This window comes from Pelobates fuscus, chromosome 3, assembly GCF_036172605.1.
Source record: "Pelobates fuscus isolate aPelFus1 chromosome 3, aPelFus1.pri, whole genome shotgun sequence".
NCBI lineage: Eukaryota > Metazoa > Chordata > Amphibia > Anura > Pelobatidae > Pelobates > Pelobates fuscus.
In genome coordinates this window covers 352,181,531-352,202,895 of record NC_086319.1, presented here as the reverse complement: position 1 = coordinate 352,202,895, position 21,365 = coordinate 352,181,531, and the positions used below count along the sequence as shown (strand labels likewise).

Sequence of the window (21,365 nt, the reverse complement as noted above, 5' to 3'; positions counted from 1 at the left end):
GTTAAGCTGGCTGATGGGCTTAGGGGAGTCGAGGGTCTGTATAGCTGGTGTCACAATATCTTACCTTATATCCGCGGCCCCATGAGGAGGCGCTCCAATTGCCGACTTCTCCCAGCGATGGCACCGACATCATAGCGGCTATGCCATAAAAATTCTAAATATTCCATGCTCCCTGACGTTTTGGGGGCATGGATTTAAAGCAAAAGACGCTCCACTATAAAAGAGCGCCTTTTGCTTTTGTTCAGTGGTTCACTAGTTGTTCCCTCTATGGCTATACTGATTACTGTCTGTGTTTTTTTGGTATTTGACTTGGCTTATTTAATACTGACTATTCTGTTTTCTGGTATCCTGACTCGGCTACTCCTTATCGTTATCCTGATGTCTGGTTTTCCTTGACTTTGGCTATTCCTCGATTATTCTATCGCTATCCACGTTAAACCCGGCCATTCTAAGGTCCAGTAATATGTTTTCTATTTGGATTATATTTTGCGTGTTGGGGTCACTTGATGTGACAGCTGACTGGGGAGGGGGACTGTCCACTGACCTGTAAACTGACTATCTCCGTGTGAAACATCACGCCAAACGCAGGGGAGGAGCAAGTTTAGGTGAGTGCCAGCGGGCGACCCGACGTGAACGCTCATAAAAAATTATTGCAAGCAGCGGGTGGACCCAGTTATTCCTAGGGGCCCTCCAAGGCAGCTGCCCTATTTGTACCTTGTTAAAGACGGCCCTGGGACTAAAATAGGGTCACAGAGGCTAAATACACATGTCATTCTAGAGTAAGGTCAATGAAAATGTGGCATAGATTCAAAATTAAGATGACTAACTGCTTATGTTGAGGAAACAGCAGAACAGGACACGCAAGGGACAGAACTGATATTGTTAACTGTGTTAACTATGCTTACCAGCTACATATAACTGTCCCTGTCATAGCCAATAGTAAAAATTAGACTAAGGAATCTTGGAAAGTTATCCGTTACAGCTTCTTCCTGTGGTTTCCCTACAGACTATGGTAGAAAAAACAGGATGCTTTTTTTTTTAAAGAAATAGCTTGATTACTGTTGGCTGTTACCAAAGCAGTGGTTCAATATTGGTCGATAATGTGCTGTGAGAAATAAAGCATTTTGAATTCGTACAAGAGGAATGCTGCACCATTTTTTGTTTGTGCTCCTTGTGGCTGATTTTGCAGGACCAGAGTCCTCCACATGAGTCTAAGTCAGGGATAGGCAACCTTCGGCTCTGCAGATGTTTTGAACAACACCTCCCATGATGCTTTGCCAGCATTATGTGTGTAAGAGCATTATGGGGGATGTAGTCCACAACATCTGGAGAGCCGAAGGTTGCCTATCCCTGGTCTAAGTGCTTGCTGCCATTTAAATATTCTGTGCAAGTAAAAGTATCTGTGGGACATGCCACTAAAGATTTTTTTGATGTGTAAAAATATTTTATTTAAATCGATTTATACATACCAGCAGAAACATGGTATCTTCTCAAACCTTCGGAATCTGATTTGTCTCTAACATAGCTCTAATTTAATTCGTAGTATTATCTTTACATGATAAAAACTTCTGAGATATATATCTGAATAATAAGATTGAGGTTGTATGTAACACAATCAACTGGTTTTATTTTACGAGCTGTCATAAAACTTTTTCCTATTATTTTTATTTTTATTTTTATACTTGATACTGAGGAAACATTATCTTTAATAGCATTTTAATAATTTAGATCTTGGGTGCTTTAAGATAGCTACAAAGACGCATTATGATACAGACCTGCGTGGTAGAAAATGGATCTCAGAATAGAAACACTCTAGAGGCAAAGAGCTGGCAAAAGCATCCCTCAGGGCGACGTACCAAAGCACAAGTTTTATCAAATACCGTAATAGACTTCATTGGGACCCATAGGGATTTTGTATTTAATTCCTCTAAATGTCTTGAACCAGCAATCCTTAAACCGTGAATGTTTGTGACACATCAGATGTGCCAGAGTTGGGTATCACTGCCATAAACACTGGCTCTCACATTTCTGTGTATACGGTTTCTCCGTTGATTTAAACATTTACTTGGCTTTACTCAATTTACCGAGACATCTCTTCCCAGCCTAATGAATGTCATAGCAACATTGTTCTTAATGGGTTTTCAGAACACCCAATGCACAGCAGAATTATTCTCCTGTCATTCTAAATAGCATGCAGCTTTTAGTAATCTTGTTTCATTGCTATACTATATGACAGCATAGCCAGTCACTTTTCAGACAGGCTCATGCTGATTGGCAGATTTCCAAGGTTTCCCTATTACTGAATTACAAGCGTCTCATAGATTCCCCATGTCCTGCCTTGTATGTAATTTAAATTTCGTAAATATAGTATGTAAAATACTAATTTGGGATAATTAGATTTAATTTTTTTTTTTACAAATGGGGTGGTTTGGTTTTCTAAGGATTGAGAGCATGTATATTTTCATGCACAGATGGATAGATGGCTGGAAGGATAGATAGATAGATAGATAGATAATGTGATTTCCTTTGTGACGAACAGTGTTCACAGATACGATTAAAACCTTATGCAGACTATACAGTTATAGAAAGAAGTTCACAGGACCTTGATATGGTCACGTTTATCAAAAAAACCTCTACAGAGGTCAAGGATAGAAGTGTGTAAAATCATCTAAAATAGGGGTTCCCAAAAGGTAGATCCCGCTATCACATCCATGAGCCTGTCGCTGTACAACACACTAACGCTCGTCTTTTTTTTTTTCTGCTTTATAGGCCGTCTCAAGATATCAGTTTGGAGGAATTTGACGATGAAGATTTATCTGAAATTACAGATGACTGTGGGATTGGATTAAACTATGACTCGGACCACTGTGACAAGGTAATTATGACACAGAGAAAAACAATTTGACAAATCAAAACTTAGCAGATCAACACTGAGCAATACAATGAATAACTCTACAAATTGCGAGATAATAGCTTTAAAGGGACACAAGAACCACTAAAGCTTAATGAAGTGGTTCTGTTGTCTTTAGCCTGTACCTGTAGGCTTTGTAATGAGGAGGCAGAGAAAAGGCAGTGGTTCATGCTACCTAGTAACACCTCTAGTGGCAGTCACTCACATGGCCACTAGAGGTGCTTCCTAGTCCAGTGCTGCAGAGTGTGCAGCACTGAAGTTTGGCATTTCTACGCTCTGCATGGAGGCGCTAAACCTTTCCCATGGAGATGCATTGATTCAATGTATCTCTATGAGAAGATGCTGACTGGTGCAGCGTGGCATTGTTCCAAACATGCGCAATAGCCTCCCAATGCATTTCTATGGGAAAACATTGTGGTTCTTGTGTCTTTGCTTGCATGAATACATGTACATATTGTTCTCTGGACGCATAGATTCTTATCTTGATACCATTAGGATTGCTTTTGATACTGTTTATGGATACCTTATACATTTAACTTAGACAATAAAGTTTATTTGTTCTTTATTGTTGTGCTCCTCATTCTGTATTGATTGTGTCCTGATTTTGTGGTCCATTGGGAAATAGGCTTGTTGAGTGACCACCCTGCTTTTATATTCGATTTTACAGATATATTTTAATTTAACCCACTGAGTTTGCCTACCTTAGTAAATCAGATTTCTATAATTTAAATATGAGGCTGGTGGAATGAAATGTAAAAGACGTCGGTATTTAGAGAGCCTTTGAAAATAGTTAGGAGCACTATTGGAGTTGGAGATTACATAAAAGTATATTTAGGAGCCCAGAAGCAGTCTGGACCTGGAATCCTTGGTCTCTAAGATATACGCCTCAAAGACATAAATTCTTGTGACACAGCCAGCAAACTTTAGATTAGTTGAAAAGGTATGTAGCTACATCAGTGATAAATACATGAGGTGAAATTCAGACATGTGGTTTATAATAATGTCTCCAGAAACCTTCAATAGCATTATTTGTGTAATATCCTGCTAACATTATAATACATTGGCGTAAACTGGTGAGCACAATGCTTCATTCACGGCTGAGTGGACATTTTACCCCATCCAGCCAGACTATTACATATTTAATATCTCTGATAATCTAATGAAGATCATTAAAATGAACTGCAACAGAGCTACCTAACTGAAATTAGTCATCTTAATATATCTTAACTCAGGCTTGTTGACACCCATTAAAGGGACACTACAGTCACCAACATAAGCAGTGGCGTACACACAACCCATGGGGCCCCGGTGCGAAAACTGATCCGTGGCCCCCCCCCCGCGCTTACTCTGCGCGGGCTGGGGCCGCAACACATGGCGGCGGGCACCTGGTAGCAGGGCTGCGACCCGTGCGACCGCGGTATGTACGCCAGTGCATGCATAAACACATACACTTAAAGGACCACTACAGACACCCAGATCAAATCAGCTCAATGAAGTGGTCTGGGTGCCAGGTCTCTCTAGTTTTAACCCTGCAGCTGAAAACATAGCAGTTCAGAGAAACTGCTATGTTTCACTGAGGGTTAATCCAGCCTCTAGTGGCTGTCTCATTGACAGCCGCTAGAGGATTTTCTGCGATTCTCACTGTGAAAATCACAGTGAGAAGACGCTGAACGTCCATAGGAAAGCATTGAGTAATGCTTTCCTATGGGCGGTTTGAATGCGCGCGTGGCTCTTGCCACACATGTGCATTCGGAGCTGAGAGGCGGATCGGGACGGAGAGATCCCCAGCGCCAAGGGAGCCCGGCTCTGGAGAAAGGTAAGTGCTTTAGACACACACACACACACTCTCATGAACAGACTCACACATTTACTGACAGACAGACGCACACAAACATACTCAGTAACAGACACACTCACTAACACACACTCACTAACACACTCACACTAACACACTCACACACACACTCACTAACACTAACACACTCACACTAACACACAATCACTCACACTAACACAATCACTCACACTAACACAATCACTCACACTAACACACTCACTCACACTAACACAATCACTCACACTAACACAATCACACGTTTTGTTTTTTTTTGTTTTAAATTTAATCCCCCCAGCCTCCTTACCTGTGTGAGAGCTGGGGGGATTCCCTGGGGTCCAGTGGTGTTGCTGGCCCTGCTGTCACCCAGCTGGCTGGCGGGCGCGCGAGGGAGCACTCTCCTCTGAGTGCTTCCTCTTCAGCTCCCTCGCGCGCCGCGTACTGATGCCGGAGCCGGAAGATGACGTCATCTTCCGGCTCCGGTTTCAGTGCGGTGCGCGAGGGAGCTGAAGAGGAAGCACTCAGAGGAGAGTGCTCCCTCGCGCGCCCGCCAGCCAGCTGGGTGACAGCAGGGCCAGCCTCGGGGGGCCCGGAGGTGGCCGGCTCCTGGGCCCCCCAGCAGAAGAGGCTGGCCCTGTGGGTACATACCTGGGTCGCAGGGCGGCCGGGCCCCCTGGTGGGCCGGGCCCGGTCGCAGCCGCGACCCCTGCGACCCCGGTATGTACGCCACTGAACATAAGTACAGCTTATTGTATTTGTTCTGGTGAGTAGAATCATTCGATTCAGGCTTTTTGCAGTAAACACTGTGTTTTCAGAGAAAATGCAATGTTTGCATTACACCCTGGTGATAACTCCACTGGCCACTCCTAATGCTGCTAGAGGTGCTTCCTGGGGCAGTGCTGCACAATGTGAAGCACTGCCATTCAATGTCTCCACCCTCTGCATGGAGACACTGAACTTTCCTCATAGAGATGCATTGATTCAATTCAATTCAATGACGAGATGCTGTTTGACCAGGGCTGTGTTTGGCTTGTGCTGGCTCTGCCCCTGATCTGCCTCCTTGACAGTCCCAGCCAATCCAATGCTTTCCTATGGGAAAGCGATGTGATTGGTATTCAGCAACACTTCTAATGATGTCAGCCAAGCTGATCAGGGGCAGAGCCTGCAGCCGCAGACTGCAATAATGGTAACATTTTGCTATATTTAAGAGGGCAGAGGGGAGGACGGGGGGGGGGGGGGGAGGGGGGGGGTAGATGGTGTTTTTGATACTGTAGAGTCAGAAATACATGTTTGTGTTCCTGACCCAATAGTGGTTCTTTAACTACTGTTTTATGCTAAACATTCTGTTTCAATAAATTAACTCATATTCAAGAGAGTGTGATAGGTGATGCATTTGTTGTATTATCTAAACCTGAGGGCACTAAGGAAGCTAATGAAATATATACATCCTGTAACCTTGAAGGGCAAAATATCATCATAGCCTAAAATCTCAAAGTTAATGAGTTTACTTGGTTCCACGTGTTTAACTTTCTCTCCTTACCCACTCAGGACAGCCTTGCGTTCGGTCGCTGTGATCCATCACGTGTTTTGTGCAGCTTCCAGGAGGATTTCCATGAATTTGAGATGATTGATGAGGATGACGATGAAGAAGAAGAAGAAGAGGAGGAGGAGGAGGAAAATCCAGGTGAAGAGAACATGAAGCAGCAAGAAGCACCACCTTCCCCAAGTCCATCACCTCTTCCTCCCGAAGACAGCCTGAAAAATAGACCTAGCACCTTGAGACTGAGTGCTCCTCGAACACAGGTGAGAAGATGATAGAAGGTAGACATAAGATTATGGAACACCAGTATCAGAATCATTTTTCAGGGAAATCTGCATATTTATACTATTTACTATGTAGGAATATACGATTTCTGTTATGCAGTCAAGAGAAGTTGTAGGGTCCTTTTAGACGAAGTAGATATAATTCTGGGTGTTATGACATGTTTGTTATCTGATTCAACTGCTGATGTGGTTGTTGATTGCAAGTCTACTTGGAGAGTAAAATGAGATACGTTCTCTTTCATTTATGGGAATAATCATGATTTACAAAGTTGAGGTCATCAGTATCTTTATTGGCAACATTACCTGCACTTAAACCAATAGGAGACTGGTCAGCTGATGTGGTCCGTTGGACTCACAGTACAATACCTCTAGAAATAGAATCTTTAACTCATCAAATAGTCTTGAGATAAGTAAAACAAATATTACTTTGCTGACAATTTTAAGAAAATATAGATGTGTTTCTGTGTAATTGTATTGTTTTTATTAAACACTGTATTATTGCATGTAGGTCAAAAGGGTATTAATTTTCACCCGAATTTAAAGAGCTTAATTTTTAATCTGTAAATAAAAAAAACATTTCTTAATGGCTTTTTACATATACACATAATATCTAACTGAAATCATGATGTAATAATAAACAGGAAGAGCATGCCATGTTATTAAAAAGCTGTGTGCATCGACATGGGAGCCTCTCAATTACTCAATAAGTAATTTCCTGCATCAGTAAGAGAGGATTTCATTGTAGGTGCACACGTGTTTGAAGACAACAACTGTCAGCAAGCATGACCTCAGATAGCGTTGGGAGTGCTCCCAAAAATAGCTGACAGTAAACTTAGAAAAACGTTGACAGTTAGAGTTAAAAGTTAATACAAAATGATACGAGACATGCAGTGGAATTAAAGGTAGAACTGTTGGTGGGAAAGTGGGGATATCATGAGGTCTAGAATACAGTGTAGATTAAACCAGGAACACTGAAGAATTAGAGTAGTTTTGTTCTTTTGAACATGAGTGGGTGATAGAAATGTAAATGTCAAGGTCTAGTGGTATGTTATATTGTGTCTGTTGTTAGTATTCAGATTTATGGATTTTACTCAAAGAAATAAAACATGCCTTTCCAATGGACCATACAGGTATACACCTGACATTTCAGTACTGTATACCTCTGCCGGGACTCTTATTTCCCATATTTAGATCTATTTCGATTTGAGCCTTTCTCTGCTGTTGGTTGATATGTCCTATGCAATCCAGGTGTAGACTACCGGTACTTTTTGTATCCTGTTGGATCAATGGCAAATGGCATGTATTAATCAGGGCTCAAAATTTCCACTTGCCGCTTGTAATTGTCGAAGAGAAAATGTATCCCTGGTAAGTAGAAATGAATTTATGATGAAAGTGACGTGGACCTGCTAGGCTTGCAGTGGTAATTAACTTTTAAGGATTGGCTAGTAAAATTTGAAATTGTAAGCCCTGGATTAAAGTTTAGATTTGCGAATTTGAGGGATTTGCATCTTATTTTTAAACCAACTTATTATTTTAAACAATTATTATGGGAGGTGAGACAATGTGTAATTATTTTACTATGCATGAGGTATATACATCAAGTAGGTGCTAGACTTGAACATTTATTTATAACGCACAACTTGTGTTATAAGCATTTACAACATATACAAAATGGCAGAGTGTGTGGCTGAGGTTGGATGGAAGATATTTTACAGATACGCATTGTATAGCGTGTTCATATTTAATATACAAGTAATTAAACACCACTAGTTACATGAACTATCTTATAAGTAGGAGAGCTAGCACTGCAGTCTTCTCTTGCCCTGTCACATACTCTGAGGGCATTTTCGATTTAGTTTTAAGAACCCTGATTACACTTTAAGAGTTTGCATTCATTCATTGCATACATTGCATTCATTCCATGTTGCAAAATATGCCTTACATATGGCAGTCCATCACTGACCCATTCTCACCTTCTTTTCCACCACATCCCATGAAAGATATCTCTCTGTGCACACTGTGCCATCCTCACCCACATATAGCACTATGATATAGTGTGTCTTGATGACAGTGTGGGGGGGGGAGGGCAGTGTGTGATTTGGTGACAGTGTGGGGGGCAGTTTGTGGGAGATTGACAGTGAAGGGGGTAGTGTGTCTTGATGACAGTGTGGGGGGGGGCAGTGTGTGATTTGGTGACAGTGTGGGGGGCAGCTTGTGGGAGATTGACAGTGTAGGGGGTAGTGTGTCTTGATGACAGTGTGGGGGGGGGGCAGTGTGTGATTTGGTGACAGTGTGGGGGGCAGCTTGTGGGAGATTGACAGTGTAGGGGGTAGTGTGTCTTGATGACAGTGTGGGGGGGATGGGTGTGTCTTGATGACAGTGTGGGGGGATTTGTGTGTCTTGATGACAGTGTGGGGGGATGTGTGTGTCTTGATGACAGTGTGGGGGGGCAGTTTGTGGGAGATTGACAGTGTAGGGGGTAGTGTGTCTTGATGACAGTGTGGGGGGATGTGTGTGTCTTGATGACAGTGTGGGGGGGCAGTGTGTGTGTTGGTGACAGTGTGGGGAGGCTGTTTTAGTGACAAGCCTCCCCACATTGAAATACTTTTATATAAATGATGACTTCCCTGGTGCAGTGGGCAGTTCTCCCTCATTGTCTGGTTAGGGGCAGAGCATAGTCGTGGTAAGCGCAAAAATGCTCTGGGAAATCGCAAGACCTCTATCACATGGTCTGCAGCTCTGCACCTGGTGGAACTGCAGACCTGAGGTGCTGGACTCTTTCCTAGGCATCTGGCGACATATAGGGCAATTTGCTGGTTCCCCTGCTGGTGTTGAGGTGGACCGAGGACCCGACAGGTCTATCTGACCTAAGGTGACTTAGACTGCCTTGAGGCCTTAAATCACTAAATTAGACAGCTGCCTCTGGGCCTGTTATATGCAATAACCTCAGTTTCACAATACCCTATTTCAAGGGTGTCAACCATAACAACAATTAACAAAATGTGTGCAAAATGAATCAATTAAATAAAAAACAGTCAGTCAGTTATACACCAAATCATAAATATACATATTCCAGTGAAAAAACTGTGCATTCATAATTATACATTTCCATATATTAAATTAAATTATTATTCAATTCCACATTAAATAGCCATATTTGGACATCCTGTTTTGGAATTCTTTCAGGTGTATGTAGGTATGGGGCTTTTGCTGCACTTATCCTTATTTTGCTATATTGATTATTTTTCCCTTCTCTTTAACTTTTTTCTTTTCTTGTTTCTTTCTCATGGATAAACTCTTTAATTTATTATGAATTTAATAATTATGAATACACTGTTTTTGCACCGGGATATGTATAGTTATGAATCCGGTGTTTAAGTTACTGACTGTTTTTATTTAATTGAATTATTTCACATTTTATGTTAATTGTGGTTATGGCTGACAATCTTTAAATAGCGTATTGGAATATTGAGTTGACAGCTTGATAAAGGCCTCTATGTAGGCCGAAATTTTGCTGTTTTTGTTTCAATAGACCTGCCTTCCTGCAGCAATCCTGAGTGCCTGGACCTACCGGGACCAAGGACGGGCTGGGCCTGCCTATAACGCATAATACGGAACAACTATATGTTCCTTATTGAAGGATCTAAACATGCCTAGGCATGGGAAACTCAAGGGGAATTGGTCTTTGTGACGAACCAAAATGTCTCTACAATGCTTTTTATATATATATATATATATGTAATATCGTTGACACATTCCTGTGTTTGGATAGTCTAGCTTTTTAAAAGGTTACTCCAAACACCATCACCGCTTTAGTGTCTGTATGTGCAACATTTCTCTATAAAACACTGCAAATATTTAGTTGAACCACTTTACTGCCAGATGTGTAACCTCACCTCTGGCAGTGTCATTTAGTGTCTTTAACTAGCCCAGACAATTGATTGAGGTGCACATATTATGCTGGATTATTTTAAAATAATCTATTCTCTGAATTTCAGGATACACTTAACAACAATGGTGGATTCATTTCTCAGAGAGACAGCTGGGCAGATCCTGAGAGGAATGAGACTGGTGAGAGTTAGATTGTGTCTCTACGTGGATTCTCTTCTCTTTTATGGGTGGGAGGCTATTTTTTTAAATCGCTTTGTTTAGGAAAATTATTTTATCTTCCACACTGTTTCTGTTTCATCCTGGGTGAGTGTAACTGTTATCCTTGTCTCAATATTTCCTATTGTTTGTATTTATTTTAACTCTTTGTATGTCTCTTTGTATGTCTGATATTTTTTTGTCCCTAGGAGTATTCTTGCTTGAATGTAGCTCGCATTTCTTCAAACTCTACTAATATGTTTCTTTTTCTTTCAATACTAGAGTTTGTCTCCCATTCCCAAGTCGCTCAGTCGGAAATGGAAATGCACACAGGTTCTGCAAGTGACAATATAGGAATAGAACTTGACAGGCCTCAGGGAAGTGATGTCTCCAGAATTCTACCTGCCAGTCTTCACCAGGTAGGAAATGAAGGGCACTGGCCAGCTGATGCAGCATCCAGAGTCACAACACCACCCCAAGAACATCATGATGATTTAAGCCCAGAGAGGAGATTAAGCACACGAGGGCATCCATCTAATTCTTCAAACGAAACAACATCTCCATCATCAGATCCTGGAATTGAGGCTGATCTGACAAGTCGTGGTCGGTTCATGCCACCTGGAGACTGTAGTCAGGATCTCAGCTCACCTGGTTCTGATTCTGATATAGAAGGTGAACTTGAAGCAGCCTTTGCCCGTGAAGGTGGAAGGTTGGTTGGAACTATGATCTCCTCTATCTCAGAGACAGAGCTGGACCTTAGCAGTGATTCAAGCAGTGGTAGATCATCTCACCTAACAAACTCTATTGAGGAGGCCAGCTCACCCACATCTGATCCTGAGCCAGATCATGTTGGAGAGGGAGATGGAGGTCGACAAGGAATTAAAGATTCAATCCTCTTAGATAAGGAAGAAGAAAATGCCCCAGTACTGGTGGAACCAGAAGAAAAATACAGTTCCTGGAATATAGATGAAGCACCGGTACATGAGGGACCTGATGTCAATGCACAACGTAGTCTTGAAAGCCTTCGCCGGTCATTTTATTTGCCAGTGGGACCCAAGCTTATGCCAGAAACAGAGGCTAATAGTGAATATGACTCTGACTCTGAGTCAGAGGCTGATTTGAGTGAGGATTCTGACTCACCATGGCTGCTCAGCAACTTGGTAAATAAAATGATATCTGAAGGCTCATACCCAATCACCTGTCCAGATGAATGTTTTCAAAGGCAAACTAGCCCTTCTTGCGACACCCTCTCCCCAGCTTCAGAATTGGATCCTGAGAACCTAGAGCAAGAAGTGGAGGCTGAGCTAAACAGTCCTAAGGATCCATCTGATGATTTGGTGTCAAAACAACAGAGCATTGAATTAGTAGATATGGAAACTCTACAAAACTCTTTGAGCCACACAGAGAGAGAAGAGACCCGTCCTGGCTTGTATCTTCTGCATGATTCACGTGATATTGTTACTCCAATCTTTGAAGGACTTCCTCTCCACTTAGAGGGCTTATCACACACTGCTAAGTGTCTTCCACAGTCTCCTGGGCATAGAGCTGAACTGAAACCAAGGCCTGGAACAGAGCAACTACTGCAGAATCCAGCTGAGGGCTGGGATATTGACCGTGATCTGGATTCTGGCATCCTGGAAGATAATGAACTTTGTGATGACCTCTGTCAGGAACTAAACCAAACCCAACCCACAATGGACATCTCCACAGCCCAGACCAACCATGGCTTTAACCTGGAATATTCTGGTGAGGAAGACGAGGAGATACCTTATTATAGAAGCCTAAAAAGTTCTCCATTCCAGAGCTGTGTTGGGGATAAATCTTTTATGGGCTCCCCAAACAATGAAACACGGTTAATAGATGATTCTCTGGCCTACGATTCAATGAAGTACACTTTGGTAGTGGATGAGCACACTCAGTTGGAGTTGATTAGTCTACAGCGATGCACCTCCATAATGAGTGATGGAAGTGACCTCCTTAGAGCATGTGATGCCGGTGATCTAGAGGAGGATGAATTTGGAGATGAAGTGGAAGTCAATGAACAAGAATCCTCATCAGGTGACTCATCTCCTGAGCCCAATATGCCTTTCTCCAAGAAATTCCTCAATGTTTTTGTGAACAGCACATCACGATCCTCAAGTGAGTAACTAGATCACAGAGTGAAAACTTAGTTAAAACTGGTATATTCCCCTCACATGCGTAAGAGCCATATGTTTATTTGCAGTGCCCAGCAATTAGTGATTTGTAAAAATGTAACTTATATAGTGGCATATTTTTAACCTAAATACCTCTTTGTCTTTAAAATTACTGTAAACATTTTATGTCCTATTTGATATTTTTGCCTGAAAAACTCAAGATATACTATAATCTTTGATTATGTAACTATGTGATTGACTGTACGAGTAGCCTGATCTCCCATTGTAACTGCTGATGTGTACAGTGATGTGTTTAGTGTCTGATGGAATCATTGAGTATATACTAGACTTTGCATTTTACTGTCATAAATGAAAGTGTGTAAACTGTTTAATATGTCAACAGGCACCGAGTCCTTTGGGCTGTTTTCCTGTGTACTTAATGGAGAGGAGCGTGAACAGACACATAGAGCTGTGTTCAGGTGAGTCAATATTTATATACTCTAAAACATGAGTGTACTTTATGCACTATATATAATACTGACTGCAGCCATGATTTTAGGATGCTGTATTTTATACCTCAATGTAATATTTATTCAAATCTGTCTGTCTGATTTAAAATATATATATACATATATATATATATATATATATATATATATATATATATATATATATATTACCACTTTGTGTTGTCCTAATTTGCACAAAGCAGCACTGTTCTCATTTTCCTGGGTTTTCCAAAACCTGTACATATTTCTACCTGTGTTACCATTTATCATCTCCATCCTGTATGACAACTTTAGCATTTCCCATCTGTTTTTACTTAGGATATTGCTGATTAAATTTATTGCATTAGGCTATCCACTACTATATACCTGCACTCTTATTAGCAGCATCTATATTCTTTCTTCAGGCAGCATGCATAGCAGTTGTTGGCTGAGATTAAATGACTTCTCAAGGGCAGCCCCATTTCTATGGAATGACCCATCACACTGTGTATCAGATTTTACCCTAGTCATCAGTCTATTGAGAAATCCCCTAGACGTCATATTTATTAGAAAGTGTATCATCATCATTTTTTTTTTAATTTAATGCAAGCTGGTGAATCTCTAGTCACATACAGGAACTAACGGTTCCACATTCCATTTCTTTCCCATCTATTTTATAAGTTCTGAGTAGATAGAGGTACCAGACATCTTCTGATTAGTTCTTCTTCTTGTGTTCTTTTACTCCACTTCCACCTTGATTGGAAGCTTGCTTGAGCAGGGTTCTCACAACCTCTTGCTTCTGTTCGCATTCATTTTTGAAATTTTTATATTTCCACTGAAAAGTTGTTACGTTCGATGGAATATGTTTGTGTTATATCACCTCTGTTTTGATGACTCCATCTGTCACTCACATATGACATGTCTGCATCAGTCTCTTTAGATGGGAAGTTCCTTTACCTCAATGGTTCGCAAGGAAATGAAATATAAATGTTTAATGTGTTTAACCCCTTAAGGACACATGACATGTGTGACATGTCATGATTCCCTTTTATTCCAGAAGTTTGGTCCTTAAGGGGTTAAGAACAAGTGTACACTACTGTGAAAACTTTTATGTGGATGTGAATAAATGCTGTAAAGTAAGAATTATTTTAAAAATACAAATGTTAATCATTTATTTTTTATCAATTAAAATAATGCAAAGTGAATAAACAGAAGAAAAATCTAACAGTTTTTGACTAAAGTGAGAATTCAAGGTAAATTCAAAGTAAACTTCAAATTTAAATACAAAATAATCAAACTGGACAACTGCTCCTGACCAAAATGGTCAGCAATGTTTCCAATTTAGCTAGTCTGGCCCACCCCAGACCCCTAAAGCACTTCGGCTTGATGAAAAGCTTCATGTGTAATTAAAGGAACACTATAGTCACCTAAATTACTTTAGCTAAATAAAGCAGTTTTAGTGTATAGATCATTCCCCTGCAATTTCACTGCTCGATTCACTGTCATTTAGGAGTTAAATCACTTTGTTTCTGTTTATGCAGCCCTAGCCACACCTCCCCTGGCTATGATTGACAGAGCCTGCATGAAAAGAAAACTGGTTTCACTTTCAAACAGATGTAATTTACCTTAAATAATTGTATCTCAATCTCTAAATTGAACTTTAATCACATACAGGAGGCTCTTGCAGGGTCTAGCAAGCTATTAACATAGCAGGGGATACGAAAATCTTAATTAAACAGAACTTGCAATAAAGAAAGCCTAAATAGGGCTCTCTTTACAGGAAGTGTTTATGGAAGGCTGTGCAAGTCATATGCAGGGAGGTGGGACTAGGGTTCATAAACAAAGGGTTTTAACTCCTAAATGGCAGAGGATTGAGCAGTGAGGCTGCAGGGGCATGATCTATACACCAAAACTGCTTCATTAAGCTAAAGTTGTTCAGGTGACTATAGTGTCCCTTTAATGTGTCCTCATTTTTTCATTTTGCTAAAGGTGCAGATTTCAATAAAAATGGACACAGTTATAATTTAACCTGGTTACCCCCCCTTGGCTTTCAAGCAGACAATGGGTCCTATTACTTCCTGGTTTCGTTAGTTTAGTGGAGCTTAACTCAGAGAACATGCCTTTCAAAGACTTCTCAATGAGCTGCACTGGAAAGTCTGTGATTGGACAGTCACAGAAAGTCTGGGCAGGGTTAGAATGGGAGGGTTTTCAACGGCAGCAGACAAGAGAACTGCAGATTTTGCAAACGGTTTTTAGATTTACCTCAATGAAATAATACCTAATTAAATGCATGCACGTTTTTATTTGGAGTATATCTACTAAACAGTGATTTTTTAAATGCATTTTGCATTTGTGCAGTGGAGTGTCCCTTTAAATTTGAAATTCACTTTTATCTCGCTGTAGTACATAACTCTGTATATTTTGCATGCCAGCTTTTGCTATGCATCTGTGGTCAGAAATTTTGTTAATGCTTACAACTGGAGTTTGAATTTAAAAAACAAACTGATGCCTCGACAGCAGCTGTTGTCAAGCTGTTGTTTTAGAACTTCCTTTTCTCTTTCAGTATGTGGCTGGCATGGAATTATGGGAGTTATGGTTGTTGCATGACCAAACTGGCACTACTGGAACTGAATAGAATTTAGTGAACAAAAACAAATATATAAACATGTTCTTTCCTTAAGTACAAACATGTGTGCACCAAGAACTTTGTAAAATAATTAAGTTATGCGGGTATTATCAAGAATTATAAATCTTAATTTCCCTTAAATATCCAAGTGGAGATCTGATTACAGATTAGATGCTAGAATTAAGGAAATCTGGGATTTGCAGAGAATAATTGAAGGCTTTAAAGACTACATGAAGCCTGCTGACATATGTGCCAATTCTAAAAGTAGATTTTGTCATAAAAGTCTAAACGTTGGGATCTTGATTAATTTCTACATCCTATATTTCCACCATATTAATTATAACTCAAAAGTGATGAAATTGTTTCCAGTTAAGATTTACAAGATCATGTTTGTTAAATTTTACTTTCATCTCTAAGTCCAATAATTAACTTCCATGGAAATCTCGAACCCCTGAACCGATCTGGGTGATTTTTTTTTATATGTTGGTCACCAAGATTGGGGCTATCAGGGGATGTATTTGTGGGGTTTTCATGTTTTTGAAAGGTACTTTGGGGTGTTTGTAAATTGTATGTTTTTTCTGTGCCTGGAGATAATTGAGTTTGTACAGTTCCTGACTTAATTATCTCCCAGGCATAGGGGAGGGATTACCCTGTTTTGTGTGGAAGTGTCATGGGCATGTTTTCTGTGTCCTTGTACTGCATAAAAGCAGGCCACTGAGCCTCGATTAAACAGATCATCTTACCGCTTCATGAAGTCTAGGCTCATGTTTGGGGGATTGGGAACTATATTCACACTTATAATCACTACGGCACTTGGGAGATTCTTCAAGGATGTACTCAGCTGGAGTACTGGGATCCATTACAATGTCACTCTTCTACTGACCTTTGCTCTGGGACATAATTACCTTTACACATTATTAGTATTTTTCATGGTCTCTCCTCAATACGGTGATCCATTTGAGCAAGGGCTCCCTGGTATATAAAAATATATCAATGTAAACAAATATTTTTTTCATAATATTAAATACTTTTAAAAGTTTAGCCAACATTATTAAAACATTTCAAAAATGTATCCAACAATATTGTATCGAGGCCCTAGTTCATTAATTTCCTTTATTTTCCCAGGCAGGTGATATAACTATGTTGCTTGGATACGGGAGTATTTGCGTTGATTGATTTCTCTTTCATCCACAGGCCATTTTCTCTTTTCCCTTTCTTCACTCTCCAACTGTTCTGCTTCCTATACTATTTAACAACAATTTCTTTGAAGTTTTCAATAGATCAATATATTTTTTAAATTAGCAAAGGTTGCCCTATTCAAATGTCTTGTTGATGAGTAATTTTATAGTTATATTCTGCCCTTCAAATCTGTTTTGTTTGCTATTCCTTGTACTGTGCCAGTGATACTATGGGTGTCTTTTGCAGGTTCATCCCTCGTCATGAAGATGAACTGGAATTAGATGTTGATGACCCTTTGCTGGTGGAGTGCGAAGATGGTTCTTGGTGTCGCGGGTACAACATGAGGACGGGCGAGAGAGGAATCTTTCCTTCTTTCTATGCCCATGAGGTGGTGTGTCCGGTAAAAGAGAATGTTGGTAGGTTTCTTTTCTAGCTGTGGTCTCATCTTGCATGTTATTACCTAACTGGAGCCATATTCATTATGTCACTGAGCTGTGGAGTATAATTACTAAAAAATACCACTATAGAAACACCAAAAACAAATGATAAAATATAGGTATATGTTTCTATTGCTTTGCGCCAATCATTGACTATTCCAGTCAACACGGCATTTACATTCAATTACTTCTTCAGCATAGCCAATTCAAATGCACACTTCAGAAACATTGTTTTGCATCAATAAGAAAAACTATGGTATCACCAAAATTTGGGAATATCACAAAATCTAGGTGATGCCTCATTACAGTAAATTTAGATCAGGGATTTGTACTAGCATAGGTGAGTGGGGTAATGTGACACATAAGGTAAGGGTAGGGTAGAAAAGTAGGTTGATAGGATAGTGTTCATTGAGGGCCTAGTGTTTTCTTTTGATGACAGTTTCAGGATATAAATCAGGGTGCGGGGAGGGAAAGCTGTTCACAGTTAATTGATATGCTTTCCTAAAGAAGTAGAGTGGATATTGGGTGAAAGTCTAACAGAGAGGGAAAGGGAATTCCATAGGAATGTTGCCGCCGTAGAGAAGACTTTAACCCCTTAAGGACACATGACGTGTGTGACACGTCATGATTCCCTTTTATTCAAGAAGTTTGGTCCTTAAGGGGTTAAGGTGAGCATCAGAGGTTAGACGTAGGTCTCCGGCTGAGCGTAGGGCTTAGATGTATATGATATTTGTGTAATAGTGAGGATAAGTAGGTTGGAGCAGCATTGTGTAGAGATTTGTAATCCAGTATCAGGATCTTAAATTGAGTCCTATATCTTACTGGAAGCCAATGTAGGGACTGACAAAGAGGGGAGGCATGGGAGATGCGGCGGAAAGGAAGATGAGCCTCGCCGCCGCATTCATTCTAGACTGTAATGGGGCAAGTTGCGAACACGTAAGACCACTGAGAAGCGGATTACAGTAGTTAAGGCATGAGAGGACAGCGGCATGGACAAGCACTTTTGCCGTATCAGGTGTTAAATAGGGTCGGATGCGCACAATATTTTTTAGACGGAAGCGGTAGGATTTGGTGATTGATTGGGGTGCAGGAGAGGTCGGAGTCAAAGAGAACACCTAGGCAGCGAGCCTTAGAGGTAGTGTGGATGGTAGCGCCATTGACTTGGAGGGACACAGACAAGGGAGTAGCAACACTTGAGGGAGGAAAGGCCAGAAGTTCTGATTTGGACAGGTTTAGTTTAAGGAAATGAGGGAACAGGTAGTGGGGCTGGAGGAACGGAGCAGAGCATAAACCACTTCTGCTGTAGCAGGTGCAAATGAACATAGGACAGATGAGGGAGTGTGGTTAGCGGAAATGTTGGTAGTGGATGGAGAGAGATGAGAGATCTCTTCCCTGATTGTAGAAATCTTCTTAGTGAAGTGAGTTGCAAAGTTTGTGGCGGTCAAGTTGGTAGGATGAGGAGGCACGACAGGGTTCAGAAGAGAGTTAAAAGTATGAAACAGTAGTTTGGGCTCGCAGGAGAGTGTGGTTTTGAGTGTATTAAAGTAGTTTTCTTTTGAAGAGGAAAGAGCCAGACTGTAGGAGCGCAGCATACATTTATAGTGGAGGAAGTCAGACACAGCGTTCACCAGTTCTGGAACATTTTTGGAGGTATTGGGTCAGCTTGGTGTGCCAGGGTTGTAATTGGGGGTGCTTAGTGCGTTTAAGTGTAGGAGGTGCCATTATGTCTAGTTGAGAGGAGAGAGCGGAGTTGTAGAGGGAGGTTGCAGTATTGGGCAGGGGAGATTTGAGATGGGTGAAAGGAGACTTTGGCGGTTGGTGGAGAATTCCTGTAGGTCAAGACAATCAATCTGTAAGACTGATGTGGTGAGGGTGGTGTACTTTGGGTACGGGGTATGCAGATGTCAATGGACAGCAGATGGTGGTCAGATAGAGGAAAAGAAACATTGGAGAGATTAGAGGTGGCACAGAGATTGGTGAAGATGAGGTCAAGAGTGTTTCTTGCCCTATGAGTTGATGAATTAGACCACTGTGTGAGTCCAACGGAGGAGGTTATATAGAGCAGATGAGAGGCATCAGGGCAGTAAGGGTTGTTGATTGGGTTATTAAAGTCCCCAAGAATGAGGGAAGGAGTGCTAGAGGAGAGGAAATGGGGTAGCCAGGAAGAAAACTAATAATTCAAGAGGCCATTTACTTGACAACATTAATTATTATTCTTGGTCTTTTATTGGTAGCCTATGTGGTGGGTAGCTGAGATAGTGCTTGTGACGAGACCAATCTCGCCACTGTGCATTGGAGGAGCCTGGTTGCCCGCCTGCTGCCTTTAGACTATGGCCCCATGTTGAAACGCTTGATTTTTTTCCTGCAAAGACACGAAAACCGGGTCATTTGGTACTTGCCCTATTTGAACAGTGATACCCCAGATAGCTATGCCATGGAGCCCATTCGTATAACAAAAGACTATGTGAAAGACTTTGGCTGCATGGCAATTGAACTGTATGTATGTGATCTGAGCGCCATTCAGTAATAATGTGCGCTCATATCTAAGCTATCTGGGGATATGTTGAATGTACCTGTTTTATGCAATAGCTGCACAGTTATATATTTGTATGTATTGTATTGTCTTTTGCTACCATGTGTTCAATGGAGTTTTGCCTCTGTCCTTGGAGATAATTTGATTACTTCCCAATTATCTCCAGGATAGAAGACTCTGTGGAATTGGTTTTGGGCAGAAAAGCCATGCTTCATTTGGTCACAAAGGACTTTGATCTTTTGAACCACTGGACCAATTTGGATGATTTTGACATATGTTTGTATTTGGAGTATGCTGATTCTGTAAGCTTTATGTGAATGGGATGTATACTTTTAAAGTTATGAATAATGTGGAAAAACTGTATTTCTCTGCCTGTGATAATTACATTAACCCATTGTGTAAGGTAATTGTATCACAGGCAGAGGGGAGGATTTTGTGTGGGAGTGTCTGAGTGTATTGTACGTGTTTATTGATTGTTTTACAAAACCATGTGGGCAGGGCCGGACTGGGAACAGAAAGCAGCCCTGGAAAAAAAATATTCCAGCCTTATAATTCATCGGGACACAGAGTGTTTGTGTTTTTTATCTCGATGTGCTTTGGAGCTGTTATATTGTTTATTACCTGCAGCCCCTCACTCCGTATGATCCATGGGTATTACCGTGCTGTAATACCCACCCTCCAGGCTGACACACACAATCTCACAACAGACAAGCTCAACAACACACACAAGTTCTCTTACTCATACACAAGCTCACTACAGACAAGCTTACTGATACACACAACCTCACTACAGACAAGCTCGCTGACACACACAAGCTAACTCAAGTCAAGATCACTGATACACACAAGCTCACTAAAGACACGCTCAATGACACACATACAAGCTCACTACAGACAAGCACGCTACAGACATGCTCACTGACACAAATACAGACAAGCTCCTCTGACACACACAAGCTCACTACAGACATGCTCACTGACATACACAATGTCCCTATAATCTCACTGACACACACTCAAGCACAGCACACACACATAAGCTCACTACAACCTCACTGACACACACATAAGCTCACTACAAAGACACTGAAACACACAAGCTCACTACAGACATGCTCACTGATACACACAGAGGCTTACACACACATAAGCTCACTACATGCTCACTGACACACACACAGGCTCACACACATAAGTTTACTACAGACATGCTCACTGACACACAGAGGCTCACACACACACACATAAGCTCACTACATGCTCACTGACACACACACACACAGGCTCACACACATAAGCTCACTACAGACAT

General features: G+C 41.0%; 1 protein-coding gene across 1 annotated transcript in view; it reads left to right on the top strand.

Annotated features, from left to right (window-relative positions):
• The window catches only part of MAPK8IP2 (mitogen-activated protein kinase 8 interacting protein 2), a 52,731-nt gene that overhangs the window by 20,126 nt on the left and 11,240 nt on the right, over window positions 1-21,365 (top strand). The window contains exons 2-7 of the mRNA XM_063449175.1: window positions 2,770-2,875; window positions 6,294-6,548; window positions 10,568-10,640; window positions 10,938-12,794; window positions 13,194-13,269; window positions 17,330-17,499. Coding sequence (XP_063305245.1) covers window positions 2,770-2,875; window positions 6,294-6,548; window positions 10,568-10,640; window positions 10,938-12,794; window positions 13,194-13,269; window positions 17,330-17,499 — 2,537 coding nt within the window. The remainder of the gene's footprint in view (window positions 1-2,769; window positions 2,876-6,293; window positions 6,549-10,567; window positions 10,641-10,937; window positions 12,795-13,193; window positions 13,270-17,329; window positions 17,500-21,365) is intronic.